Genomic DNA, 27056 nt, shown 5'->3' on the forward strand with positions numbered 1-27056 from the left:
TCAACTGTAGAAAAGCCGTAACTTGAATGTGGAAAAAAGAAATCAGAATCATAGCCTGTGTCCCATGTTGGGATTCGTGCTTTGTCAAACTCAAGAAGCCCTGCTCTATAATGTAACCACACTCTAGCTACGTGTAGTGGCAATAGCCCAGAAGGAACAGCTGGCCAGTGGCCTAAAGCAGTAAGTGGGAAATAGAACTTGGGCAACATTAGCCCTTACTCTCTGACCCCAGGCCAACAGGCACAAGCATGCAAAACCACACACGAATGTGCACCTCACCCAAATAGGCTAAAAGATAAAGGACCCAAGTCAAAGCTATATGGTATGTATACGCAGAAAGTTTATTGCCTCACATGACCTTTGAGAATAAAGCCACACAGAAACAATCAGACTTTCAAACAGAGGCTGAAAAACTTTCAAAAAGTCAATGCCAGGGTACTGGCCCCTTTTCATATCAAGTCTAAGTGGAAAACAGCTACATCATCTTGAACATAAAGGCTTCAGACTACATATTATGAGACCAAGGTAGGGAATGAAGAAGGAGTCAATAATAATAAGGCCTGCCAAAGTTCAGAGTTTTTACTAATGTATACCACTTGGCACATCCATACATAAATCCTGCCATCACCAAACTAATGTCTGTATTTCCAAATATTTCTAGTAAACCTATTAAACTATCTTTCATCACTTTCTTTTCCCTCTCTTTTAATGGCTTCTAAAATTCTAAAGCAAAGGCCCCTACTAGGAAATATTTTTCTGAGTTTTAATTCTTACAATGCACTTAAATAAAAATATCAAAGCTTAAGAAATTTTCCAGATAAAAAATTATAAGAACTTAAGATTATATAAAACTGACCCACACAAGCAGTAAGTTTGGCTATTACTAAACATTTATATTATTACATTATAAGCTTCATTATTAGCTTTAACAACAACAAAAAACTTAGCAACTCCTTAAGAGTTACATCCTAGTAGCAAAAAAAATAGCTCCAAGGAAAATCACCCACATACACTTTCCAGTGAGAACATCCTCCACACACCCCCCAACACACACACTTTCCAATGAGAACATCCAATTAGACCCAATTCTCCAACCTGTAAAGTCAAGGAAGCCATGTCCAGTACAGGTAAGAGCCTAGATCTTTGAAGCCAGAAAAGTCCTGGATTCATCCTTGGCTTCTACCATGTACTAGCCATGTGACCTTAGAAAAAGTATTACCTCCCTAAGCCTCAATTTTCTCATCTTATCACTGATAATACCTACTTCTAAAATAACACTGAAACTACTTACAACAAAGGAACTGCTCCACAAGATTAGTTTCTTTCAAATGAACTGGGACTTCATGAAGCAGTCCTGTACAGATTTACAAGGGGGCTAAAACAAGCTTCGCCCTTCTTTCCCCATGAACTCAAAAGAGTCATGTTCTTCAGTGACTTCAGGGAATGATAAACTAACTTAGCACTTAACCTTCCCAAAGACCTTATCCACTATTTTATAGTGAGAAAGTAGTATTTAAATAAAGTACCTTGAAGGACAAAGATCTCTGAGTTGTTTGGAAATTATTCCAGCCTGAAAACATTCTTCTACAAACCGCTCCAGCACAGAGTACGAGTGTGGGACATCCAGATTAATGTCTGGAATTTCGTTGTAAATTCTCTCATAACCCTACAACAATGAAATTACACACAGAATTGTTAGCCAATATAAAATATATGTCATAAAACACCATCCATCACTATGTCATCAATCTATATTTAAGGCCAAATGTTCAAGTGGTTAACTAAAGTCTGATTTGAATAGTGAGAAGCACAGAAAGTAGATCTGTTACAGACAACTGTTCTCTTTTATTAAGAGTCAGGAAATAACAGACACTGGCAAGGTTGAGGAGAAAAGGGAAGGTTTATACGCTGTTGGTGGGAATGCAAATTAGTTCAGCCCCTGTAGAAAGTGGTTCGGAGATTTCTCAAAGAACTCAAAATAGAATTACCATTCAACCCAACAATCCCATTACTGGGTGTATATCCAAAGGAAAATAAATCATTCTACCAAAATGACACCTGCATTTGTATACTTATCGGGTACTATTCACAATAGCAAAGACATGGAATCAACCCAAGTGCCCATCAATGGTGGATTAGACAAAGAAAATGTGGTACATATACGTCCATGGAATGCTACATAGCCATAAAAAAGAACAAAATCATGTCCTGTGCAGCAACGTGGATGCAGCTGGAGGCCATTATCCTAAGAAAATTATCACAAACAAAACCAAATAATGCATGTTCTCACTTGTAAGTGGGAGCTAAACATTGGGTACACACAGACATGAAGATGGGAACAATCAACACTGGGATTTCAAAAGTGGGGAGGTGGGAAAGAGGACAAGAGTTGAAAAACTATCTATCAGGTACTATATTTACTACCTGAGGGACAAGATCATTAATTAGAAGCCCAAACCTCAGCATCATTCAATATACCCATCTAACAAACCTGTACATGTACCCCTCTGATATCTAAAATTTAAAATATAAATAAAAAAATAAGTAAAATTGGTTACATAGCTAAAAAAAAAATTTTAAATACTGTTCTCTTAAAAGAGCTGTAGGCAGACACCAGACATTGGGCAAACTCCTTTCCCATCTACTTCTCTATATACACTTAGTACGTTTTTTAAAAAACACAAGCCAAACACAAACCTCACAAACATTTAAAACAAGAATCATAAAATTTTAAATAGGAAAAAAGTACTTTATAATTTGTTAAAAGTTAAAGGTTCATGTTTCTTGCTAGATATAAAATAGAAATTGTCACATCTTAGAAACCGAACCCTTGAGGTAGAATACATAATCACATTTGTTAAAGTAGGTAAAAAAAAAAAAAAAAAAAAAAACCCACTGCAGTGTTACTTTCCAAGAAATGGTTGCAAAAGGTTCAAACCTCAAACATTACCATTAAGAAAAAATAAAACAGATAGGCATAATAACACTAAATATACCTAAACAAAAGTCACTGACAATTCATAATCTGTATTCAATCATATATTTAAGGCATAATCCTAAAAGTTATTCAAAAATAATGTTATACTTACTCTTTTCATTTGGTCTACAGTAATGGTAGAAGACTTCCAAAGGGACTTTAATAAACCCAAAATCATCTTAAAGGTACTTTCTCCAGTTGACTCTAAAACCATTATAACAGCCTAAAAATTGAAATCAATGAGTGAATTTTTGGTTAATTCATATATGAAACCACTCCTAAACGTATCAGATGCCTTTTGTAATAGTAAAAATTTAAAAACCACTTCCTCCTTTGATATTAAAGGATGTACATTATTTAAAAAGCATAAGTCACTATGGTACAAAAAGGAACACTTAATAATTCTCTTTGACATGGCAAGGTAATCTTACTTCATATACAAGCTCATGGTGAAAATGAGGTACTTCCAGTTCCTTAAGGCAATGTTCAGCTTCAGATATGTCTCCAGAGAGTAAATATTCTTTCAGCAGCATATCAATCTATTAGATTTAAAAGTTGAGATGTGTTAGAATTCCTAACTTTTAAAATATCGTGCTTGCCTACAGGATTATTTGCCCTCATTCCAATATAATGAAATAATGAGTAACAGCTAGTAACATATAGACTGGACATGGTACTCACAGAGTTTTTCATAATTAAAAAATAAATTCCCAATTTTTAAATGGTTCATAATTATGACTCAAATGCAATGCTTCAGTGTGTCTGAATCACCGAGATCTAGGAGTAGGTTTATAATGGACGCGTCCTGGGTTGTGACCATAATGCTTTAGTGTGCCACTAAAAATAAGGGATTTTAAATACCACTAGAGGGCACTAACAAAGTTTCAACATAAAGTGGCATAAATATTTCACTTCTATCAAGATGCTCTTAATCCTGCACTGAGAGCCAAAAAATGAGAGATGATAATGGGGCATTACTAGACAGGGCAAAGATTTCCACATAGTTTCTCTTTTCTCTACAACTGAGAATTTGAAACTCATTATCTAAAATGTTCAATAATTCAGCTTCCAGCTGTAAAGAAACAAAGTCTTGATTTTCCTGCTCAAACTTGAACATCTCAAAAAAGTGGGAGAACTTTTTCAGCACAAGAGCTTCAGCTAGGAATATTTTTGCCTATATGTTCTTTGTTAAAATCCTCTTTGTATGTGGTGGGCACATATCTAGTTGTCTGAATACTGAATGCTGGCTGACTGAATTTAAAAAAATCGTATTTAAGTATCCTTCCAACTTTTATAATGTATTTTCATAAAAGGTAAAGTAAAATTTAATTGCTGTCATGCTTTAGGATGTAATATTTACATGTAAGTAAATATGTATTTAAATATTTACATGTAAGTAAATATGTATTTAAATATTTACATGTAAGTAAATATTTAAAGCATAGCATTTGAATATATTTACTTTATAATTACAAACTAATACATAATCATGCATCGTTTAATAGGGATACATTCTGAAAAGTGTGTTACATGACTGTCATGGTGCAAACATCATACAGTATACTCACAAAAACCTAGATGGTATAGCCTACTACACACCAGTGCTATATGATATAGCCTATTGCTCCTAGGCTACAAATCTGTACAGCAGGTCAGTATATTGAATGATATAGGCAATTGGAACACAATGGTATTTGCGTATCTAAACATAGAAAAGGTACAGTAAAAATACAGTATAAATGATTTTTAAAATGATACACCTGTATAAAGCACTCAATATGAATAGAGCTTTCAGGATGGAAGTTACTCTGGGTGATTCAATGAGTGAGTGGTTAGTGAATGTAAAGGCCTAAGACTTTACCCATACACTGCTATGCACTTTATAAACACTGTATACTTAGGCTACACTAAATTTACGAAAAAACAAAGTAACTGTGCTACAACATTACAACTGTCTCCATATCACTCAACGATAGGAATTTTTCAGCTCCATTAGAACCTTGTGGGACCACCATCATCCCATGCAGTTCATCACTGACCAAAACATCATTATGTGGCACATGACTGTACTTGTTATTCAAATTATATTACTTACTTTTAACATTTGTTACATAACTTTAAAAGTATTAAAAATATACCCCATCAAATTCCATGCACTTCTGAGAATGATAAATTACAAATACATTTATACACTTCTAAAAGTCTTCTTTGATCCAACCCTTCCATGTAAGCGAATATCCAAATAATGTCAACCTTAAACTCATATACTGGTATTATTTCCTTTTTTATCTTGTCAATTTTCTTTATTGAGAGAGAATTCATACACCATAAAACATCTTGTCCAGTTTCCAAAAATATTAATTTTGGAGAGTATTACCATCTTAACAATATTAAGTATCCTAATCCATAACCATGGGATATCATTCTATTTATTTAGGTCTTCTTTAATTTCTTTCAACATGTTTTACAGTTTTCAGTGTACAAGACTTGCATTTGTCTGGTTAAATTTATTCCTAAGTATTTTATTTTTGATGCTATCATAAATGCAGTAATTTCATTTCAGATCATTCATTCCTACTGTATATAGAATTGAATTTTGTGTACTAATCTTGTATCTTGCAACCTTTCTGAAATCATTTTTTAGTTAATAGTTTGGTTTCAGTCTTGGGGAGTTAAAAAAATGTGGATTCATTCAAATTTTCTGAATACAGATCATGTTACCTGGGTATACAACTAGTTTTATCTCCTCCTTTCCAATCTGGATGCCTTTTATCTTTCCTGCCTAATTGCCCTGGCATCTTGACTATTTTTATACCTCAATTTTTCTAATAATTGTTTAATTTTTAAAAACAGATACTGCAATCACAACATTACAAACACTGACTCATCTATTTTAACATATTATAAAAGCAAAAATCATCAAGGGCTCTAACTACATTTTGAACTCCTTAACACTTAAGCTAGATACACATACACAAACACACACACCCCTCATTAAAAGATTTACTAAAAATCAAAATTACAGTTACATGAAAAGATTATACTCAAAAATCAGAAGCATATGAACTACAAATCTTCTAGTTGCATGCCTTTTCTTAAAGAAATCTGCAGATAAGGAGTTTTTTTTGTTTTTTGGTTTCTTGTTACAGAATACCACAATACAGCCAGAAAAAAAAAAAATCCACAGGGAATAAATCTGGCATTTTAATGCAATAAATCGCTTTTTTTTTTTTTTTTTTCCTGAGACACAGCATGTCACCCATGCTGGAGTACAGTGGCGTGATCTTGGTTCACTGCAACCTCCGCCTCCTGGGTTCAAGCAATACTGGTGCCTCGGCCTCCTGAGTAGCTGGGATTACAGGTGCGCACCACCATGCCTAATTATTATGTATTTTTAGTAGAAATGGGGTTTCACCATGTTGACCAGGCTGGTCTCGAACTCCTGGCCTAAGCAATCCACCCACCTCAGCCTCTCAAAAGTGCTGGGATTACTATCAATTTTCTTTTAAAACATGCATATGGGTAGTGAACGTCCTCACAAAAATCTAACACTCTCATCTACTCTAGTGCTCATAATTCCTAACTTATTACTTAAGACTATCTAGTTTTAAATTGCTCATATATAAGCGTATTTATTGAATAGCTAAAAGAAAACCTCATTTCAACAGCATTTGAAAATTATTAAATAATAATATAAGAAAAAGATTTCAGGCATTCCTTTGAAGTTCATAGATGGCTTGCTTATAATTATTCATGAAAGCCCTTTTAACAGACTCATTTTTTATCATATAATTTATAATAGCTCATAAAGTCAAATATAAAAGAATTATTTCATTTTACAATTATCGCTGTAAGACCGAACTTAATTTTTGTCCATGAAAATAACAGCTAGTAGCCATAATTTATTTCACTCAGAGGAATACATATAAATTAAGTTGAAAATAATACCCAATCATTACCTCTTTAACAAGGTGATTGACAGATTGCTGCCCACCTCCAGAGCCCCACACACTATCTTTACGCTTCCCACCTTTAGACATGCTCAGAAGCACGGTAGCCTTATCCAGAGCAGCTCTACAGAGAAAGAAAAAAAATTTAAGTTTGATAGCTGGACATACCTAAAGTTTACCAAATTATGGATAAAGCTTACAAAATCCTATATGCCCTAAATCTTTCACAAAACATAAAAGCAAAATAAAATTCAAAACACTTTTTCAAAACAAAAAGGAGCAAAAAAAGTTGATCCTCATGTTAATATTCTCATGCTTTATTTCATTTCTCCTTCAAGAAAAATCAAAACACATTACAAAATAACTGATCTACACTGAGAAGAAACACTTCATATATAATTAACTTTCACCTAGATCCATGCCTTCCTACCCAGGAAGACCATTCCACTATGATGTGAAGTAGCCCTAGAAAATTAAGTTAATATACAGACCTAAGGAAAACTAAGACATGGCTGAGTCCAAGTCTCCAAGAAGTCAAGAAAAATCATATAGCATAACTCCCAAATATCACATTTAGTTATTCCAAATATCATATTAATTATACTAAATCACAAGAGTGAAAAAGACATTTTCTGACTAAAGTTTCTACAGTAGATAAATACAAAATAAAACCATACATGAGGCCTCTCTTGTTAATGTTATCCATCTTATTAGAATATTAAACTACTACAGAATACTAGAACCTGAAAAGAGAACTTAAAGATCTGTCCAATGGCTTTGTTTCATAAATAAAGAAACTGAGGCCCAAAGAAGAGTGGCTTGACATGAAGGTAATTAATGATTTAGCTGAACTCCAGAACTTTTGCATTATAGTACTGTCCTCTTCCTGGTATGTCATGTCAACATTCTCTCCATTTTAACAGTGGAGAATATAGAGAAGTGACAAACAGATGTACAGGGTGTTTGATTAATGCCAAGTGTCATTTCAATATGATCCTGTAGAATTTTCCCCTATTTTGAAATTCTAAGTAGGAAAAGTGATTTACTTACCTAGCCTGCACACAATCTACAGTTCCTTTGTAACTATCAATATAGGTATTACATAAAATTCCATCTCCAACAGCTCTAGCAATAAACTGGCCCACCAACTGTAATAAGGAGAAAAAAAAAAAAAGAGCTATATAAAAAAATCTTAAATAACTTTTATAGGACACAATTTCTAAATACATAAATGATGAAGATTGGCTGAAGTACACAGTCAGTACCTGAAAGATGCTGAAGTTTTTAAAAAAAAAAACCTATGTAGTACCTGTTATGCCTGGCATACACTCCCACATCTTAACCTTCAAGTTAAGTGCCAGAGCGGGGGCCACATCTGTTGTGCTCACTAATGAATTCCTAACACCTTGCACACTGCCTGAATACATAGTACATGATTTTTTTTTTTTTTTTTTTTGAGACAGACTCTCGCTCTGTCGCCCAGGCTGGAGTGCAGTGGCGCGATCTCAGCTCACTGCAACCTCCACCTCCCAGGTTCAAGTGATTCTTCGGCCTCAGCCTCCCAAGTGGCTGGGACTACAGGCGCACGCCACCATGCCTGGCTAATTTTAATATTTCTAGTAGAGAGGGGGTGTCACCATCTTGGCCAGGCTGGTCTCGAACTCCTGACCTTGTGATTCGCCTGCCTCAGCCTCCCAAAGTGCTGGGGTTAAATGAATGATTTAAGGTCAAGTGAAGTCTTCTTAAAAAAAAAAAAAAAAGACTAGGTTCTCTCAAAAACTAATCAAAGGAATTTATCTTGTGGAGAAAGAAAAGTTGTATAGAAATAGCTGGAAGTATGTTCACAGCATTACTTATTATAAAAACTGGAAATTAGTGTTCAAAAATAAAGGTATGGTTAAATGGTATATATGTAAAATGGTATATTATGTGGCCACAGGGAAAGATATTTACCATATTTCATGGTATGAGAAAAATCAAGTTTACAAAATAGCATACATGGTATGATTCCATTTTTTTAATTTAAAAAAATTAAGGATTTATAGAAGTCATACACTGATATATACCCACAGAAAGGAGAATGGAAAACTTAACACCAGTAGCAGTTTTTGCTGGCCTTTCTTCTTTCTGGCTTTTATTTTTCAAAAATTCTACAATAAATATAAACTTATATAATCATTTTGTTACAGTACATGTATTGGTATAAAAGGAAAAAATGTCTGCATTAGAATCACCACTCAATATCTCATACAGACTACTGTCTGTCATAAGTATAACAGAAACAGCATTTAGGAACTGACATGCCTATATTCTATTTCTAAATTAATGTTTTAGGTAAAGTGATTTTACCTTGATTAAAAACTTTTGACAATAACAATTTCACGTTTTCAAAGCTACAAAAAGGAAGAGTCTTATTCCTGACTTTTTATAATAAACATTAGTGAAGCAATCGTAACCTACATTTTTAAAAAATCTTAGCTAATAAAACTACATATAATAAAGACAAATATGGCAAAAAAAAAAAAAGAACTAAAAACTACACAGATCATGGGGGAAAAGTACAACATAACATTAAATTTATAGCATGTTGAAGACCATGTTTAAAAAACAAAAGAACTAGGAAAAATACACCAAAATGTTAGAGGGGTAGTTCGGTGTGGTGGGAAATGTGGGCCATCCCCTTCCATCTACTAAAATTTCCTAGGAGTATACATTATTTCCACAATTAGGAGTATAGTCGTGGGAGGGAATGAACAAAAAGAAGAATCATACAAACCTGTGGTGCTCTAGGAGTATCCAATGCTAATTCAGGTAGATCTTTCAACAATTTATCAAATGATTTTTCCACATCACTTGTGTTCATTACTGTCCCACAAAGGTCAGAAAGAAGCTTAGATGTCATCTCTCTATGACTAGCCTTCCCCTCCAATGCTAAGGACACTGCTAACACCGGTACTCCACTTTTCATTTCACCAAGATTTAAATCTCTTAACATTTCCTGTTCAAAAAAATAATTTAAAAACATTTTTAATGTGTATCACTACCTACAGTTCAATAACATTTTATTTTTGAAAAATCGAGCTTTTATCTATATATCTTTACATCTCACTCTTTAGAAATAATCAAAAGACACAGTCATGTTTTAGGAGATAGGATAAATACACCTTTTTTCCCTGTGCATAAATTAGACATTGATCCACTTTGTCAAGCTTTAACTGCCTTAACATCGCTAAATTCAAAAATGTGAAATACATTTAAAATACTGTCATGGGTCACTTAACAACATGGATACATTCTGAGAAATTCACCATTTAGGTGATTTCATCAGTGTGCAATCATTATAGAGTGTACTTACATAAACCTAAATGGCATAGCCTACATGTAGGCTATATGGTATAACCTATTGCTCCTGGGCTACAAACCTGTACAGTATGTTACTATACTGAATACTGTAGACAACTGTAACACAATGGTTACCTATCTAAACACAGAAAAGATATAGTAAAGAGTATTACTTGAGACCACAGGTATATATGCAGTCTGTCATGGAAACATCATTATGCAGCTCATGGGTAGTTTATTAAACTACATAATATTGCTAAGATTGGTATTAGGAGTAACCAACCTGCCTTACAATCTATTATTTCTATAAATACTGTTTTATGAGAATTTGTGGAGAAATTCATTTTACATTATCATAAGCTATTCTACTTTTCTTCAAAGCCTTCTCTTAAAATAAAAATTCACTTTACACTTCTGTATCAAGTTTAAAATTAGATCTTAAACAACTGTTTTTAAATGAGATTATTGGTTTAAAATTCTGGGGTAAATTTAAAATTTCCTATTAGAAATATAATAGCTGCAGCTAATACTTATTGACTAATGTATCAGGCATTATAATAGCCTCTTTATTTATATTATCTTATTTAATACTCAAATAGCCCTTTGAGTATTAAATTATCATGCCTATCATACTCAAAGCAGAGAGGGCACACAGCTGAAGTAGCCAAATTGAAAGCGGAATAAAGGCAGTCTGACTCTAGAAGACAAGTTCTAATTCAGTTAGAGTGCCCTCCTCCTCTTTAACGAAAGTTTTCTTAGAATCTTTAAATCATGATATACTACTAAGAGAGTGCCAGAACTATTTTCACAGCCACCTAACTGGTGTCCTTGTTAATAATCTCTTCTCACTCACTGCAGTTCATCTTCATTGACTGTACTTTAACAACTAATCCATTACCCTCAAACACGATACTCCTCTTTCCTGGAAAACTATCTTAACTGGCAAACTCCTCACCATCCTTCAGAACAGCAGAGAATCATCTCTACTATTAGTCTCTATTTTATGCTTTCCAAACCTACTCAGTTAATAGATATGTAGTATACAAACAGTCTTACGCTAGGTAGATAACAAGATTTCAACAGTCCCTGCCCTCATAGGACTCATGGAAACTTTTCCTCTATAACAGAATATTTCACATACTTTAATAATCTGTTCACATATCATTTCTTTCACTTGACTGGGCTTCAAAAGGGCAAGAATCACCTATTACAAATTCCTCCAGATGGTATGTACAGAACAAATATTTGTCTTATATTCAAATCCTACAAATCCAAAGATAACAAACCTCACAGTACCAGACAAATCATGAAAGTCTAGTCTAAATTTTAAGAACCTAAATGATCAAAGTCTTCTAAAGAGTTACAATTATATTACTTTAATTCAACAATCCTAATTGACCACTAGTTTTATTTTATCCTAGATTTACTTTATGAACAATTAATAATTATTCTCATGGTTTCTAATTCTTTTTCAAATCTTTATTATTTGTGGGGTTTTTTTTTTGGACAAAGTACAAAGAAATTTTATCCTACTTCTGAACATACTTGAAATAAATGTCAAAAAAATGAAACTATGTCAGGCATTCTTAACTGAGGTCCCTGAAGAGGTTTCAGGGGGGTCTATAAGTGCCCTCAAACTGCTAAAATTATATTTTATAAATTATAAAAAACAGATTTTATAAATTCATATACATTACAAATTATCATTATAAAAATTATAAAAATATTGTCATTTTTCAGAGAAGAAAATGGCACATAGCTCTCATCACATCCCAAATATATAACTATTTTAATGTAATCAGATTTTATTCCATTTCTGAGAAATTCACTTATGCAAAAGAAAATGATTAAATTTATTCAGTGACCCAAGATCATTCTAGATGTATTTTGCTTATAAAAGACGTCTTCTCTCCTATATTAAATACATTACACTTGCAACTTTAAACCTACCGCAACTTCATTAGTATCTCCATGCTCAAAATATTCCTGTATGATTGGTGTTAAAGTCTTCTCAAATGCCCTTTCATCCAAAGGCAAAACTACAGTTTCATAAACACAGTTCTCCTGTGAGGGGAAAAGGGAGTAAGAGTTATAAAAAACAAAATGCAAATAAACAAAAGAAATTGTTGTATAATTTAATATTCTAAGTAGTTAATAATCCCCACTTAGCACAAGACAAAGACATGCTACATACATTCATCACATAAAAACAGAATCTAGGCCAGGCAAGGAGACTCATACCTACAATCCCAACACTTTGGGAGGCAAAAGCAGGAGGTTCACTTGAGGCCAGGAGTTCAATACTAGCCTGGGCAACATAGCAAAACCCTGTCTCTACAAAAAAATTTTAAAAATTAGCCAGGCATGGGAGCCTGCACCTGTAGTCCTAGCTACTCGGGAAGCTGAGGCAGAAGGATCTCTTAAGCCCAAGAGTTCAAGGCTGCAGTGAGCTATAATTCATCACTGCACTCCAGCCTGGACAACAAAGCTAGAAAATAATAATAAAATAATAATAAAAATAGTAGAATTTGCATGTCACTGCTCTTTTACAAAATCAGAATACAATAAGCCAATATACAGATTAGAGCCATTAACCACAGCAAATACATAATTTGCTCCCAACCCCCATTGTCTTCTCTTTAATTTTTTCTCTCAAAACTTTTATGACTCTCTCAAAACCAATCTTTCAGTAACCAAAAAGCTTCATGATGGCTTCCTGTCATATATGGTATTTTAATTAAAACTTCACTTTTAGAAAAAATGAAGCAGAAACTAAAGCCTTCATGATTAGCATTATTATAAAAAAAAAGTATAACACAAAGATCAAGGTTGTAGTGACAGAGAAAAATCTCTAAGGAAAAAAGCACTGTTCAGTTGAAATTTCAAAAAGATTAACATCCATCATCAAACCATTCCTCTCTCCCCATGCAAAAAATGCTCTGAAATGAAGTGCCCCCTTCTCTACAGGGGGTATGTTCCAAGCCCTGTCAGAGGATGCCTGAAACCACAGATAGTACCAGACCCAATAAATACTGTTTTTTCAATCTGATAACCTAGACAGCTACCATGTGACGAATGCACGAGTAGTGTATACATTGCAGATACACACTGGACAACGGAATGGCTCACATCCTGGGCAGGATGAGGTGGATGAAGCTGGACAGCAGGAGATCTCATCACACTACTCAGAATGGCACGCAATTTAAAACTTATGAACTACTTCTGAAAGTTTCCACTCAGTATTTTCAAACCACATTGGACCATGGGTAACTGAAACTGCGGAAAGTGAAACCACGGATAAGAGGGGACTGCTATATTTGCAACCTGTGACTGGCTTCAGCCTAAAAACATATACTTGAAAGATTAAGACATTTTTAGCAAAGATTCTACAGTACTTGAATCCTACTAGTTTCATATTTTTCATATTCTCTTAGAAATATTTCCATGTCCAACTATTACTTAAAACAGTTAAATACATACATACAACACACAATAAAAACAATCTAACATATTCTCTTAACATTTTCCTGTCTAAAATTTCCATCATCATGTCTTACCTTATGCAAAGACACGATTTTCAAAAAACATAATCAAAATGTTTGGGATTTGCTTCAAAATAATCCAAAACAGGGTGGGGCAAAGGGGCCAACAGAAGACAGAGAGTAAATGGAATGAAACAAGACTGCCTATGAGTTTGTAATTATTTAAGTTTGTAAAGCTAAGAGAGGAGTACAAGCAGATTATACTATTCTAGTTTAAAATTTCCATTAAAAAAATATTAAAAATTCACTACACAATCTTATTAAAAATTTACATTTTCAGCATTATCCCTAAAAGACGCATGTCCCCAAACCAAAATTTATTATATAGTTACCATTCTAAACAGTAATATTTAAAAGCAGCCTAGTATCTGTAACTCATAATATTCAAAAGAAGATATTCTCAATTATCATTACCTTGGAAACAAACTATATTAACAGAATTTACTGAAAAATGGTCAACTTAGTAATCCGAAGTGAATCTGTAAAGAGCTATTTTTGACTCACTACAGAAACCAAGTGAAAGTTATGCATATATTACTGTCAGTTTACTTGGTTTCCTAATCCAAAACATACATACATATGATTTGACACATGTATGAGTAAACTACAAACATGAAGTCAAAAAAGTCCATAAACATTTTAAATACCACGAAAAAGCAAAGCACTGATACCTGGTCATCATCATAGTTAGGATCTTTCACATCTACCTCCTCCACATCATACACCTGTCCAGGTGTACCCCAGACACCTTTGCCTCCTGCACCACCTGAAAAAGTTTAGAATTGAGAAAGAAAGAACACAAAATTCATCAATTTGTTGAAATCTAAAATAATCCTAAATGTTCCGACATTAAATAACAGCTAAAAAAAATTGTATTTCATGTCTATGTTAGTTTTTTTTCCAGTTTTCTTTCCCTATTGGTTTCCTTTTTGTTCAGACCACTCTTTCAATATTTCTGAAAACATTAAGTTGAAATAGCTTATGAAGTTAAAAACTAAAAAAGCAGATACTTTAAAATAAAAGCAAAAACAAATAAAGATAAAAAATAGCTATACTGAGGACCTCAAAGGGGATGATATTGCAGCTAAGCTCTAAATTTTATTCGACATTTCTTTGGGACCAAGACAAAAAGAAACACGCTGGGCCAGTAAAGCGTAGCATAGAAAACTCAACAAGGGAAAAATTATTTAACAAAATAGGACAGTAACCACCATCAAATATTTTGAAGTCAAATACAGTACTCTTTAAATATAAAAGTACACATTAAACCACACTATTAAGCAATATGTTACAAATACAGAAAACAATACTAATTGCTTTTAAGCATTAACAGCCCTGAAAATTCTATTTTCTAAATACAAAACAACCAATAGAAGCTTAACAATTCCAATTTTCGAAGTTGCTTTTCTACATCGACTTACTGAAATGTTTTAAGGACCAACGCACTACATTATTTTTTAAAGAACCTTTATAATGTCACCAACATTTCTGTTTTTGGAGGGTTTTATTTTGTACCAAGCATATCCTTGCCATCAGACCAAACAGAATCTGATAACCAGGTTTCATTTTGATATAAACCATGATTGCAGAGCCATTCAACAAAAATAATTTTTCACAGATCACAAAAACATTTTACAGGGAACCTACGCTATAAATTGAAGTTCCCACCATTCACAAGGTGATGAAATCATCAGAAAACTCTTAATCAACAAATATTTGTCTACAACGTGCTAGTCACTATTTCAGGTACTACAGATACAGCAGTGAAACAGACCAATGCACTACAGAATCCAAAATAAAGAGCTAACGAGAACTCACAAAAAGATCTCAGAAAACATTAAAATTCAGATCTAGACGTTATCAATCAAATTTATATTTACTAGTAGTAGTAATGGACATAATTATATTAATTAAATAAGTATGATGGATTTCTGACTCCTTTCAAACTTAGAGAACATACGCAAAACTCATAACAGTGAAAAACAGCAGTGTGTATTTTGCTGGAAATAAACTGTTAACATTTTGCTAAAGAAAATCAAATCTATTCAAACAAGAAAAAAGATCAACCTAAAGAAAAAGTGAGATGGTCCTCACATTACTACTAAGTAAAAATATATACGAACTGTAAAGCCTTATATTATCACTGTTTGAATTTCTCTCATTCCTAGAACAAGGAAATTGTAGTACAAGAACCCGACAATTTTTTTCTACTTGTTTATCTTCCATTTGTTGGACATGATATATACCAACCTTTCTTTGGTAGTCCCCTTCCTTTCCCAGATCTGGATCGCCTATCCAGCAACCTTCCCTTTGGACTGGTTGGCACAGTTACTCCACTTCTAAGGGCGTCACTCCCATTGTCGCTGACCGAATCTCCTCTGCCAGAGTCCCGGGATGAGTTTTTCCTTAGTCGCCTTTTTGCCTTGGCATTAATTCTAGCTTCATTAATGGAGGATGCTGAAATCCAATTTCCATTTATTTCATTCTTTATTTCCTCAGTCCCAGCATTTTCTTCATCACCGGAAAAGAGACAGTCACTTAAATTATCAGGATCTTAAAGAGAAAAATGAAGAAAGAAAATTCTAAGTATTTTAAGTATCTACTGTTTTACAGACATAGTGGTAAGTTAGATTAGGTTGAATCACATGACATGACCATTTTTGCAGGTAAATTACAGTCACATGTTGGGAATTTCATCTACTTCAATCTAATAAACAACAACTAAATAAGATTATTTTTCACATTATCAAGGAAAGTAAGCCAAGGCACTGAATTTTAACAAACAAAGTTCACCAAAAGAAGCATGTTATTTCACATGTTTAGATCATAAAATCTATGCTAACAGCAACACCAAATATAAAACCCTTAGACTTTTATGAGCTAAGAGTTAAGCAATTGGAGATATTAAGAAAAGACAAAGCATCTTGAGAAGAGACACAAACTGATATTTATAGAATGCCTACTATTATTTATCAGGCACTGCACTAGACACTCTATCATTTATGCACAAGTTTGGCAGTTAGTTAGTATAACATTGAGGACAGATAAGGAAACTAAGGCTGAGAATGTTTAAATGACTTTCCAAACATCCCGTAACTAGATATAAATACTTAAGAACTATTAGTAATCCAAAAAAGAATGAAAGGAATTTAGCAAATAATCCATATGATTGTTGAGCTGAACTGCTGATGCTTTACTGCCTCAAGATAAAGTGTGCTTTCAAGAAAAGCCATCATCTCAAAGTCCTAATTCATCTCCCTAAACTTTTCTCATATTACTTACCATCCTGAAAATCTTCCAGCCTATATAAAATTGATTCTTCTGAAAGAGATCAACATACTGGAGTTTCCAGTGGTTCCCCTACTTAGAATGTCACCCTTGTTGTTATTTTCAGTTATCAAAATCCTTTAGGATATAGCCCAAGTCTTACTCCCTCCATGAAAACTTCCCTTACAACTCGAGCTACAGTGACACTAATTGCTCACATACTATTCATTCAACACGTCATGGAAATCACTTTCTTTTTATATAAGTCTTTTTCTTCCAACTAGGTCATACGCTTCAAAGGAGAAACCACAAGTAGACTGTATGTCCTTCTCTGTATCCCCATCACCTAGCAGAGTGTCCTTCATACTCAAATTCCATGGAGATGAAGTGGAGGCACTTGGCTTTGCCTGAAAGCTCTTTTAAGTCAGAAAGGCTACTGAATAAGCTACCACTGGGCCAGAGTTTTGTTCATTATTGTTAACTCAAATCAGAGCTGAATCACTCAAATCATTTTCTTTTTGCCTAAAGATAATTATAACATGTCAGGTCTATGTGCACGGACTTTAATGTTTTAAGATATATTGAAACCAAAAATTTTCATCAACCTATAAAAAGCATACATGTGTTTAAATCTTTACAATTCTTGACATACTTAGGAAGGTGGGAATGTTTTGTTTTAAACAAAATCATCCATTAGAACCAAATTATCTCACTAGTCTCATAAGTAGTCTCCCTTCCTCCAGTCTTCAAACTATACTGAAGACTGATTTTCTCATGCATGCCCTCACCGAAGATCCTTTAAAAGTAATCCCATTATGTCACAAAAAATGTAAACTCTTTTTTTTTTTTTTTTTTTTGAGACAGAGTCTCGCTCTGTCACCCAGGCTGGAGTGCAGTGGTGCAATCTCAGCTCACTGCAAGCTCCACCTCCCAGGTTCATGCCATTCTCCTGCCTCACCCTCCCAAGTAGCTGGGACTACAGGCGCCCGCCACCACACCCGGCTAATTTTTTTGTGTTGTTAGTAGAGACGGGGTTTCACCCTGTTAGCCAGGATGGTCTTGATCTCCTGACCTCGTGATCCACCCGCCTCGGTCTCCCAAAGTGCTGGGATTACAGGCGTGAGCCACCGCACCTGGCCAAAATGTAAACTCTTTACCTTGAAACTTAAGGTCCTTTATGATCTTGTCCTTGCTTACCTCACCAGAATCACTGCTAACTACTCCCACACTCAAATTGTCAGAGCTTAAGTTAGATATCATAAGAAGGAGATGGGAGGGATTCATTTGGCAGAAGAATACTGAATATATTACAAAAAGAGGTATAAAGTGGGAAACCACTAAGAAAATGTTTCAGTACTTCAGTCACAAGCTAACTGGTAAAGAGCAAGGGTAGTAACTGTGGGAAAATAATAATGTTACACTTTAAAAGAAAATAATAAAGGGCTTTTAAGCAGAATGTATCTAGGATTAAAGAGAAGTGGAACAATGCCTTAAAAGTTTTCCAACTGGTGAGAAGCCGGTGTTAGAATGGTGTGTTTGGGACATCATCATAACCATCAGCAGTAATTACAGTCTTAGTGGAAGCAGCCGTAGTACTGTTTCTTTCATCGTTACCATTACTATTGTCAACTATTAGATACCAGGTTCCACACTACATGGTACCTATTAGATACCAGGTTCTATGCTAGGCACTTTACATATGTGGCCTATAAGCCTCAAAAGCTGTAGAAAGAAACTGTTTATCCTCATTTTACAGAAGGAATGTGTTTCACGAGAAGTTACATATCTAGAAAGGATTATGGCTAGGTTTCAAACCCACATTTTTAATCCCATATGACTATAACTACAGAAAATACAAAACTGGAATACAGCAGAGTATTGACAGCTAAAGTGACAGAGATGGACAAGGGAGTGAATGTAAAGAGAGATAAACAAAAATGATTAAGTGGAAGGGGACAGAAAGGCCAGGATCAGATAAATTAGATGACATTTTCGTGTAAGAGTGGATGGTTCAGAAAAACATTAAATATCTACCTGTAACATAGTGCTTTCATCATTGCACTATTAAGGTGAACCGCAAAACTAGTCCAGAAGACACAGGACTCAGAACTATGATAAAATGTCTTAAACTGTCCCTTGGAGTATTCAATTTAAATTTATCTATTTCCCGTAATCGAGTTTTCTTTTCTTCAACCATTTTAACATCCTTTCAAGTACGTTTATGTCTCTGTAGCAGTAAACATTCTCTCTCAGTATAATTTATGTATTTGACCTTATAATTTTTAACCCATGTTTATATTAATTGTTTTATATTTTGTTATTCATACTAACCTAAGTGTTGGAGTTCCATAGCCCCTATTGAGCTGACTTTAAGAAAACCAAAATTAAAATGATACCTGAGTACAGATTGTGATGACTTCAAAATTGTTTTCTATTGTGTACTAATTCCCTCTTTCTGGATTCTGACATCTCAATAGTAACTACTCTAATTGTATATGACCACAGCACCCGAAAATCACATTTTCAATTACTGGTGTCCAATGAGTGGCATAATTAGAATATTACCACATTTTCATGTATTACATACCTAGTATGTGCTTCATAGACTTAACACACATATACAGTATCTCACTAAATCCTAATTATAAATCTATACAGAGGGTATTTATATCCCAATTTTATACACTAAGAAACTGAAGGTCAGAATAAATAACCTACTTCCTCCAAGTAAAAGAGTAAAAGTGTGACTTGGACTATTTGCTATAGAAAGAATTTACTACAAAGAGGGTCTGTCTTAGGCCTATCCAAATATTGAAGAACAAGCTTTTTATTTTAAGGCAGTGCTAGACAGAAGCACCAAGAGCAGGGTTAAAATTAGGTCTTATTGTAGTTAGGAACAAAAAGTATACATTTTAAAGCTGTGTTTCTATTTCTCATAGAAATAGAATGCAAGTCACATAAGAAATTTAAAATTTTCCAGTAACCACATTAAAAAGTAAAACCAGGTGAAATTAATTTAAATAAATTTTATTTAATCTAATATAACCATAATATCACATCAACATGCAAGCAATGTAAAAAATTATTGAGATAGTTGACCTTCATCTCAACTCAGAGTAGCCACATTTCAAGTACTCAACAAACACATGTGGCTAAGCGCAGTGGTGCACACGTCTGTAATCCAGCTACTGAGGAGGCTGAAGAGGGAGGATCACTTGAGCCCAAGAGTAATAATAACCACATGTAGCTAGTGGTTACCATACTGGACAGTGCAGAAAAGCAGCAATTACCTATCTGTAAAATATATTCTTAAACTGTATTACCATCCCCATCTCAATTAAGTAGGTACATATTACCCATTTATAACCCTAAAGCATACTCATACAGCTACTGTATATAGCAGCACAGAAATGACCATTAATTACACAAAAATTTTTTCAATTTTTTACCACACTTTAAAAAGATCTGTAAATAAACAATGGTAAAGAAGCTTCAAATTCAACGTGTTTGTTCAGATCAAAGAAAACTATGTATGTTGTAAACAATAGTGAGTTGTCATTGAAGAAATAAAGATGCAGTAATGAAATACACTTAAAATGACAGAAAATACAGAGCTTTCAATATTAATAAAATTGTAAGGCAAAGAATTATCTAAAGTATATCAATATGAACTGTTCTCACTATTCAGATATTACACAATTCTAATTAACTTTTTGGGGAGATGATTTTGAAAACTATAAATACATTTTAAATCGTCTTGAGTTACTCACATTTGGTCATCTATTCCACAAAACTTTGTTCATTTTTATGATAATAACATGCTATTGAAGCACCATGGAGAATTAGGGAAAATACCCTAGGTAATTCAGAATATAAAAATTATTCGTTAGGAAAGATATCAAAGATACCAGTAAGTTAATATTACAGAAATCCTAACTAGCCCATGTGAAAATAAGCAGGCTCACTATTCTTCTCTATTCTGTACTACATAATGCAGGATAGGAATGTGTGGAATGTGAAAGGATAGGCAGAAAAATAGGACATGTAATGAATTCCCATGAAAATAAAAATCACAAACCTGACTTTAAAAATAATATAGCCTGTTTTCTTATAGCATGAATAAAACAGTATTTAAAGATAGTTTTTCTATCATGTTTTTATAAAATATGGAATGGTCTGAAGCTTCCTCACAACATAGTCAAGATTCAAGATATTCAGCCTGGGCAACATAGTGAAATTCTCTCTCTACAAAAAATAAAAAATTAGCCTGGTGTGGTGGCACACGCCTGTTGTCCCAACTGCTGAGGAGGCTGAAATAGGGGAGGATCTCTTAAGCCCAGGCAAGTCGAAACTGCAGCGAGCCATGATCACACCACTGCACTCCAGCCTGGGTGACAGAGCAAGATCCCGTCCCAAGACGAAGAAGAAAAGAAAACAAAAAAAAAAAAAAAGGAAATTCTTACTTACCTGCAGGGTTTACATTCAGTATCTGCTCACTTTCTACATCCATTTTTCCTTAATTTCACTTGCACTGATTAAACAAATTACCAAATGGAAGTCTTCCTTCAGAATCTGTTTTTTTAAAACAAAAAAAGAAAGCTTCAACATCTTTTAAACTGATGTAATTAAGCTGAATTAAACTTACTTAAGCACACTGTAAAAACAAAAAACAACAAAAAACATAATTCCATTAAATAAAAGAGCTCACTTTACTTTCAAAGACAACTTACCCTAATTAACTTTTGGTTCCAATCTTCTTGATAAATTTATCTAAGTCAAAAAAAAATCCCAGATTTCAGCATGTGCCAAAGCACCCCTTTAATTGGAATTAAAAGATACGTTTGCGATATGTGGTTACGTCAAGTTTAAAAAAATACACACATTTAAATCTTTTAGGAATACTAAGCCTCAAAATTAATCTGATATACATATATAGGAATATAAATACTGGATAGTTCCCTACCAATGAACTATGAAAACTACTCCAAAATAAAAACAATACAGTTTTAGTTAATAAAGAATATCACATGACTGTGTTATTTTTCACATTACGGCATATCTGAAAGGCAGATATATCTGCCACTCATTACCTAGGTCTATAATTACTAGAATAAGACTTTAAGATTGGGAGAAACTTTTAAAATCAGCTTTTTTGATAATATTACTTATATGAGAAATCCATTTTTTAAAAATCTGATTTCAGAAAGGAGTAAATACGACGAGATAAGCATCTCAGTATTTTAGGCCTCAGTTTCAAAATGGCTTAAAAATTATTAATACTGGAAGGTTTGATGAGATCAGTTACCTTTTAGACAATTAACTTAGTGATACAGATCCAATGTTATATGAAAGAAACATCAAAATAGTTTTCAAAAAATATATTACCAGAAAGTGCAACCAAATTAAGATTTCAGAATCTCTCTAGTATTTTTTAAATAGTGGTTTAGAGTACTTAAGTGTATGTTTAAGTCACATAGGTTGGATATAAGTCCTTCCAGTCATTTACAATCAGGCTGCTAGCAGTGTGCTCTTCAGAGATATAAAATGCACAAATTAATGAAAATGCCTAATAATTACAGGAAAGCACATTTTTTTCCATATAATATAACCTACTGTTAGATGTCATTTAAGGATAACAATGATATATACAGAGCCTCCTGGGACTCAAAGGTGAAACTGACTTTTAAATTCCACATTATATACTATTATTTGCTAACACAAGTTTATAGCCCTTTTCTTCAGAAAAGGGTACTACTTTGTGAAGCAAAAACAAATGGACCTTGTGTTAAAATTATAAGTTGTTTTCGTTTTTTGTTTTTTGAGATGGAGTCTTGCTCTGTTGCCCAGGCTGGAGTACAGTGGTGTGATCTCTGGTTCACTGTAAGCTCCGCCTCCCGGGTTCACACCATTCTCCTGCCTCAGCCTCCTGAGTGGCTGGGACTACAGGCGCCCACCACCACGCCCGACTAATTTTTTGTATTTTTAGTAGAGACGGTGTTTCACCGTGTTAGCCAGGATGGTCTCGATCTCCTGACCTCGTGATCCATCCGCCTCAGCCTCCCAAAGTGCTGGGATTACAGGCGTGAGCCACCACCCGGCCTATAAACTTCTTACTATGGCATAATCCTCAGACTAACATGCTATCATATTGCTTGGGAACTTAACAAAACGGTGAAATCATTCTCTAATTCTATTTAGAATAAAATAATGTGAATCTTTAAAATCACTTTTTAATACAACTCCCGCCAACTTTAGACATGAAAAAAATCTTAAAAATATGTAGAGATTCATAAATACATGAACAAAAATGGTTTGCAAATCTAAACATTCAGCATCCTTCATGGCTGAAAGGCTACATTCTGTTTTAATTCCATGCATGAATTACATATAGAAAAGGAATAATGTCATATGTGTTTCAGTTTTTTAGAGTTCCATTACAAAGTCTTCTTCATTCTTGATGAAAGCATAGCCTTCGAGAGAATATTTTCTGCAGAGCCCAATAAGTGAAATGATTATAACTAATGTTTATAAAGCCCTTTACAATTCAAAAAGAATTGTACATGTATTATTTAATGTACCTTACAGAACAATCTTCAGGTAAGTATTCCACCTTACACACAACTAAACAGATTCAGAGAGGATAGGTGATATGTCCAACGACAGCCAGCTGCTTAGTGGAACAGCCAGGACGAGAATTCAGACCTTCCAAATCCAGTACTGTTTGCACAAGTTCAATCCAAGATTTTAATAACCCACAGGAAGATTATTTTCAAGGGTTACCAGAAGCTTATTAAAACAGACTTCTGCAGTTAAATCAAACTTTTAAATGCTGTTTTCCAAACACTAAAAATAATTATTTTAAACTATTATACAGAAGACATTCCGGCAAACAAAGAAAACTGTCAGGAAATGACTACCATCTCTTTTATTAAGATAAAAACAAAGTTATCTTAATAGTCCTGTGTCGTTAGGCAATGATAACCTGATCAAGAATTCAAGTCATATCTGATAGCAACAAACATGTTTTAAGAGTTTAGATAAGCATAAGACATGTTCCACGTTTTTACTCTCTTTAAAGTAGTAGGATTTTTTCCAATTTATTTAACCACCCTTACTTGGCCCAAACAAGAAAATATAAAGCAAAAAATCCAAACCCTGTTTCCTTCATACTAACCTACAAAAATGAATTTTCGATGAGAAAACTATACATACAAGTTAGAAGAAAATGAAGGCTGACATTAAACACTGTCCTTTTCTTCAGTGTTACATGAAAAAAGCAATCAGAAGTATTCAATTGCCAAGACATTCCCTAAGAGATAGACCCTCCACTCTCCCACGAAATACATATATATATATTTCTTGAAATATATATATATATATTTCCTGAAATATACCTCATAAATTGCTCTGGCATTTTGGGGAGTCAAGCTTTGGCCATTTATTAACTAGGATTACTTGTATTCATTCTCCGGCTACAAACAGCTAATTAGCAGCTTAAAACCAGCTAAAAGCATTCTACTACAGTAATGCAAAAGTGAGCACTACAGATAATATTCAAGTGGCATTTATTTTTGCAGTCCTAACAATTATTTTTCCTTTCACATTAGTACTACAGAAAAAGCCAATCAATTATAATTCAAAGACACTTACTGAAATATTAAGGTATTCAATAAGCCTATAATGAAGGAATAGTAAGGGCATAAATACCAGTAACTCCTTGCTTAAAAAGCACTTGGTGGTTTCCCAAAAAAGTCACGTTAAGAATATCAAAATCATAAAAATTAAAGTAAAAATACAAGTTAAAAAACAAGGGAAACCCTTTTTTCTCAGACATCGAGTCGCATTTCTGATCGTTTTCATCATTTGTAGACACTACACAGTCGCTGGCTATGTAGCGAGTTCTCACAAGGGATAGGTGGGCGAAATTGACGTCTGCAGACAGTTTTGAAGCTCTTGCAAAACTCCATGTACGTTACAGCATCAAACTGACAAATGCAGCAGACGGCATGCGTTTCACAGAAAGGGGGCTCCCTTCCCAGCTTTGTTTTCTCTGGGAGATTATATTTTACCTGAACTAAAAAAAAGAGACCCTTTGCCGGAGGACTGGCTCGGCGAAGTTCGCGCAGGGCTCGGGCGGTGGGCACTTGTTCGCCTTCTAGGGCCCCCCCGGTGAGGCTCGCGCGCGGCCCCTCCCCACAGCGGCCGGGCCCGTTCTCCCGCAGCGGGCTCAGGCCAGGACCCCCGAAGTCCCCAGCCCGGGTCGGCCCCCGGAAGGGGCGGGGCCGGGAACGGGGCTCCTGGGTCACGCCGAGCAGGGGGCCGCATCTTCAGAGAATTCCCAGGGAGGGCAGGGGGCGGGGAGGGCGCCAATCTTCCTCACAGGATTTCAGTCCAGCCGGAAACACGCCTTCCAATCCCGGCCCCTGAATTCAACCTCCGCCAGAGGGGGAGGTGGATTGAGGGAGACCTTCGAGGGCAAGCGCCCCGCGCGCCCCTCTCAGTGGGAAGAGGGCTCCGGGAGGGGGCGGGCCCGCGCCGCCACGCTCCAGGCTGGGCCCAGAAAGAGGGAACCGGGCCGGCTGCCCGCAGTCCGGGGCGTTGGGGCGGGCGCGGCTGGACCTATGGGGCTACCAGGAGGCAGCCGGGACCCCGCACCGCTGGCCCGGACCTGACAGGGCCGCGGCCCCCACGCCCCGCCCCCTCCCATCGTGCGGCTGCCTCCGAGGGGGGGATGGGGGAGAGGGCGCAGTCTTCCCGAGCGTGTGAGCCGCGCCTACTGGTACTGACCCCTCGGGCCCCCGCCGCTGCTCGCCCAGGTCCCTGGTCAGCTGGCCCCGACCCCGCTCTTCTGGCTCTGCCGCCGTCTCGGAGAGTCTCTGGCCCCTCTCGCTCTGTTTGTTTTTGTTTTCTTCTACCCAGTAACACGGGGGCGAGAGGGCGGCGCTTATTGGCGGAGGCCGGGTGGTCGGCTGGCCAATCGTGGCGGTGGAGCCGGAGCTGGGGCGGAAAAGGGAGAGGAGTGAAACGTGGAAAGTTGGGGAGGGGCGCGGAGGGCGCATGCGCGTGTGGTTCCTGGAACTGGCTGGACCGGGAGCGGAGCGGGAAGCCGGGGTGGGGGTATGTTGGGAAGCGTGGCGAGATGGAAGCGTCGGGAAAAGGGCAGTGCTGGGGAATGGGAACGAGGATGAAGCTGCCTAGTCCCAGCTCACCCATTCGCCTCACAGGGCGTTCTGCAAACTGGGCTGAAGCAAAGGTTTTGAGCTTCCTGACATCGCGGCCTCCATTTCTAGACACTCCTTAGGCGAACACTCCAAGTGATCAGCCTGTCTGTCCGATTCCTCCTCCCTCTGGCCCCTGCTTTCTCCATGGCTTCTAGTTTCTGCAGATCCCATGCTAAGAAGTTTCTCTCAGCGAATCCCCTCAAACCTTTGAGATAGAAATAATTCCCATTTCACAGATATAAAACAGGCTCCAAAACTCTTTGAAGTCCCTTTGCTAATCATGACTCGCCAAGCCTCTGGCGTTCAAACGCACTAATTCCGGACTCCAGTGCTGGGAATCTCAGCCATGGCTACAATTTCTGTATTGAAACTTCCACCTCCCCTCGCTGTTCTCTCTGACTTTTCCTCTTGGCTGCATTCGTTTTGTCTGGTCCTATCCTTATTCTTTCAACGTCACGGTCCCCTGAGGGTGATAACCAGAACCCTATGCTTCCTCTGTGCTCCCAGGAGGGGACTTAGCCACTACCTCTGATAAGATTTTTCAGTTGTCTGATGGGCAGCACCTGAATGATTGCTTGGTCTCTCCAGAACCCAACTGCCTCATCCCGCACAGGCCAGCGCCTTCCCTTGGCTGCCCAGTCACCCTGCCTGGGAATCATCTCTAATGTTGCTATTTCTCTGCACACACACACACAAACCTTCACTGGCTTCCCACTGCCTCTCTTGAGTGTCAGCGCCACGGTCGTTCGTTCAAGGC

The 27056-nt window shown here is 35.9% G+C and overlaps 1 protein-coding gene across 3 annotated transcripts in view; it reads right to left on the reverse strand.

Annotated features, from left to right (window-relative positions):
• Positions 1-26001, reverse strand: part of PDCD4 (programmed cell death 4) — a 27151-nt gene extending 1150 nt beyond the window's left edge. The window contains exons 1-12 of one of the 3 annotated variants that reach the window (XM_033183039.1): positions 25866-25965; positions 21809-21848; positions 21546-21650; positions 16062-16364; positions 14483-14577; positions 12220-12333; positions 9704-9925; positions 7978-8075; positions 6937-7051; positions 3409-3516; positions 3090-3200; positions 1527-1666 (exon numbers count right to left, since the gene is read on the reverse strand). In XM_033183039.1, the coding sequence (XP_033038930.1) occupies positions 1527-1666; positions 3090-3200; positions 3409-3516; positions 6937-7051; positions 7978-8075; positions 9704-9925; positions 12220-12333; positions 14483-14577; positions 16062-16364; positions 21546-21588 (1349 nt within the window). In that variant the 5' untranslated portion in view covers positions 21589-21650; positions 21809-21848; positions 25866-25965. Of the gene's footprint in view, positions 1-1526; positions 1667-3089; positions 3201-3408; positions 3517-6936; positions 7052-7977; positions 8076-9703; positions 9926-12219; positions 12334-14482; positions 14578-16061; positions 16365-21545; positions 21651-21808; positions 21849-25147; positions 25746-25865 lie in introns of those variants that run through there. The other 2 variants (XM_033183047.1, XM_033183031.1) reach the window with 2 other exon arrangements.
• Positions 26002-27056: the final 1055 nt, after the last annotated feature.

This window comes from Trachypithecus francoisi, unplaced genomic scaffold (assembly GCF_009764315.1).
Source record: "Trachypithecus francoisi isolate TF-2019V2 unplaced genomic scaffold, Tfra_2.0 Contig01579, whole genome shotgun sequence".
NCBI classification, from domain to species: domain Eukaryota; kingdom Metazoa; phylum Chordata; class Mammalia; order Primates; family Cercopithecidae; genus Trachypithecus; species Trachypithecus francoisi.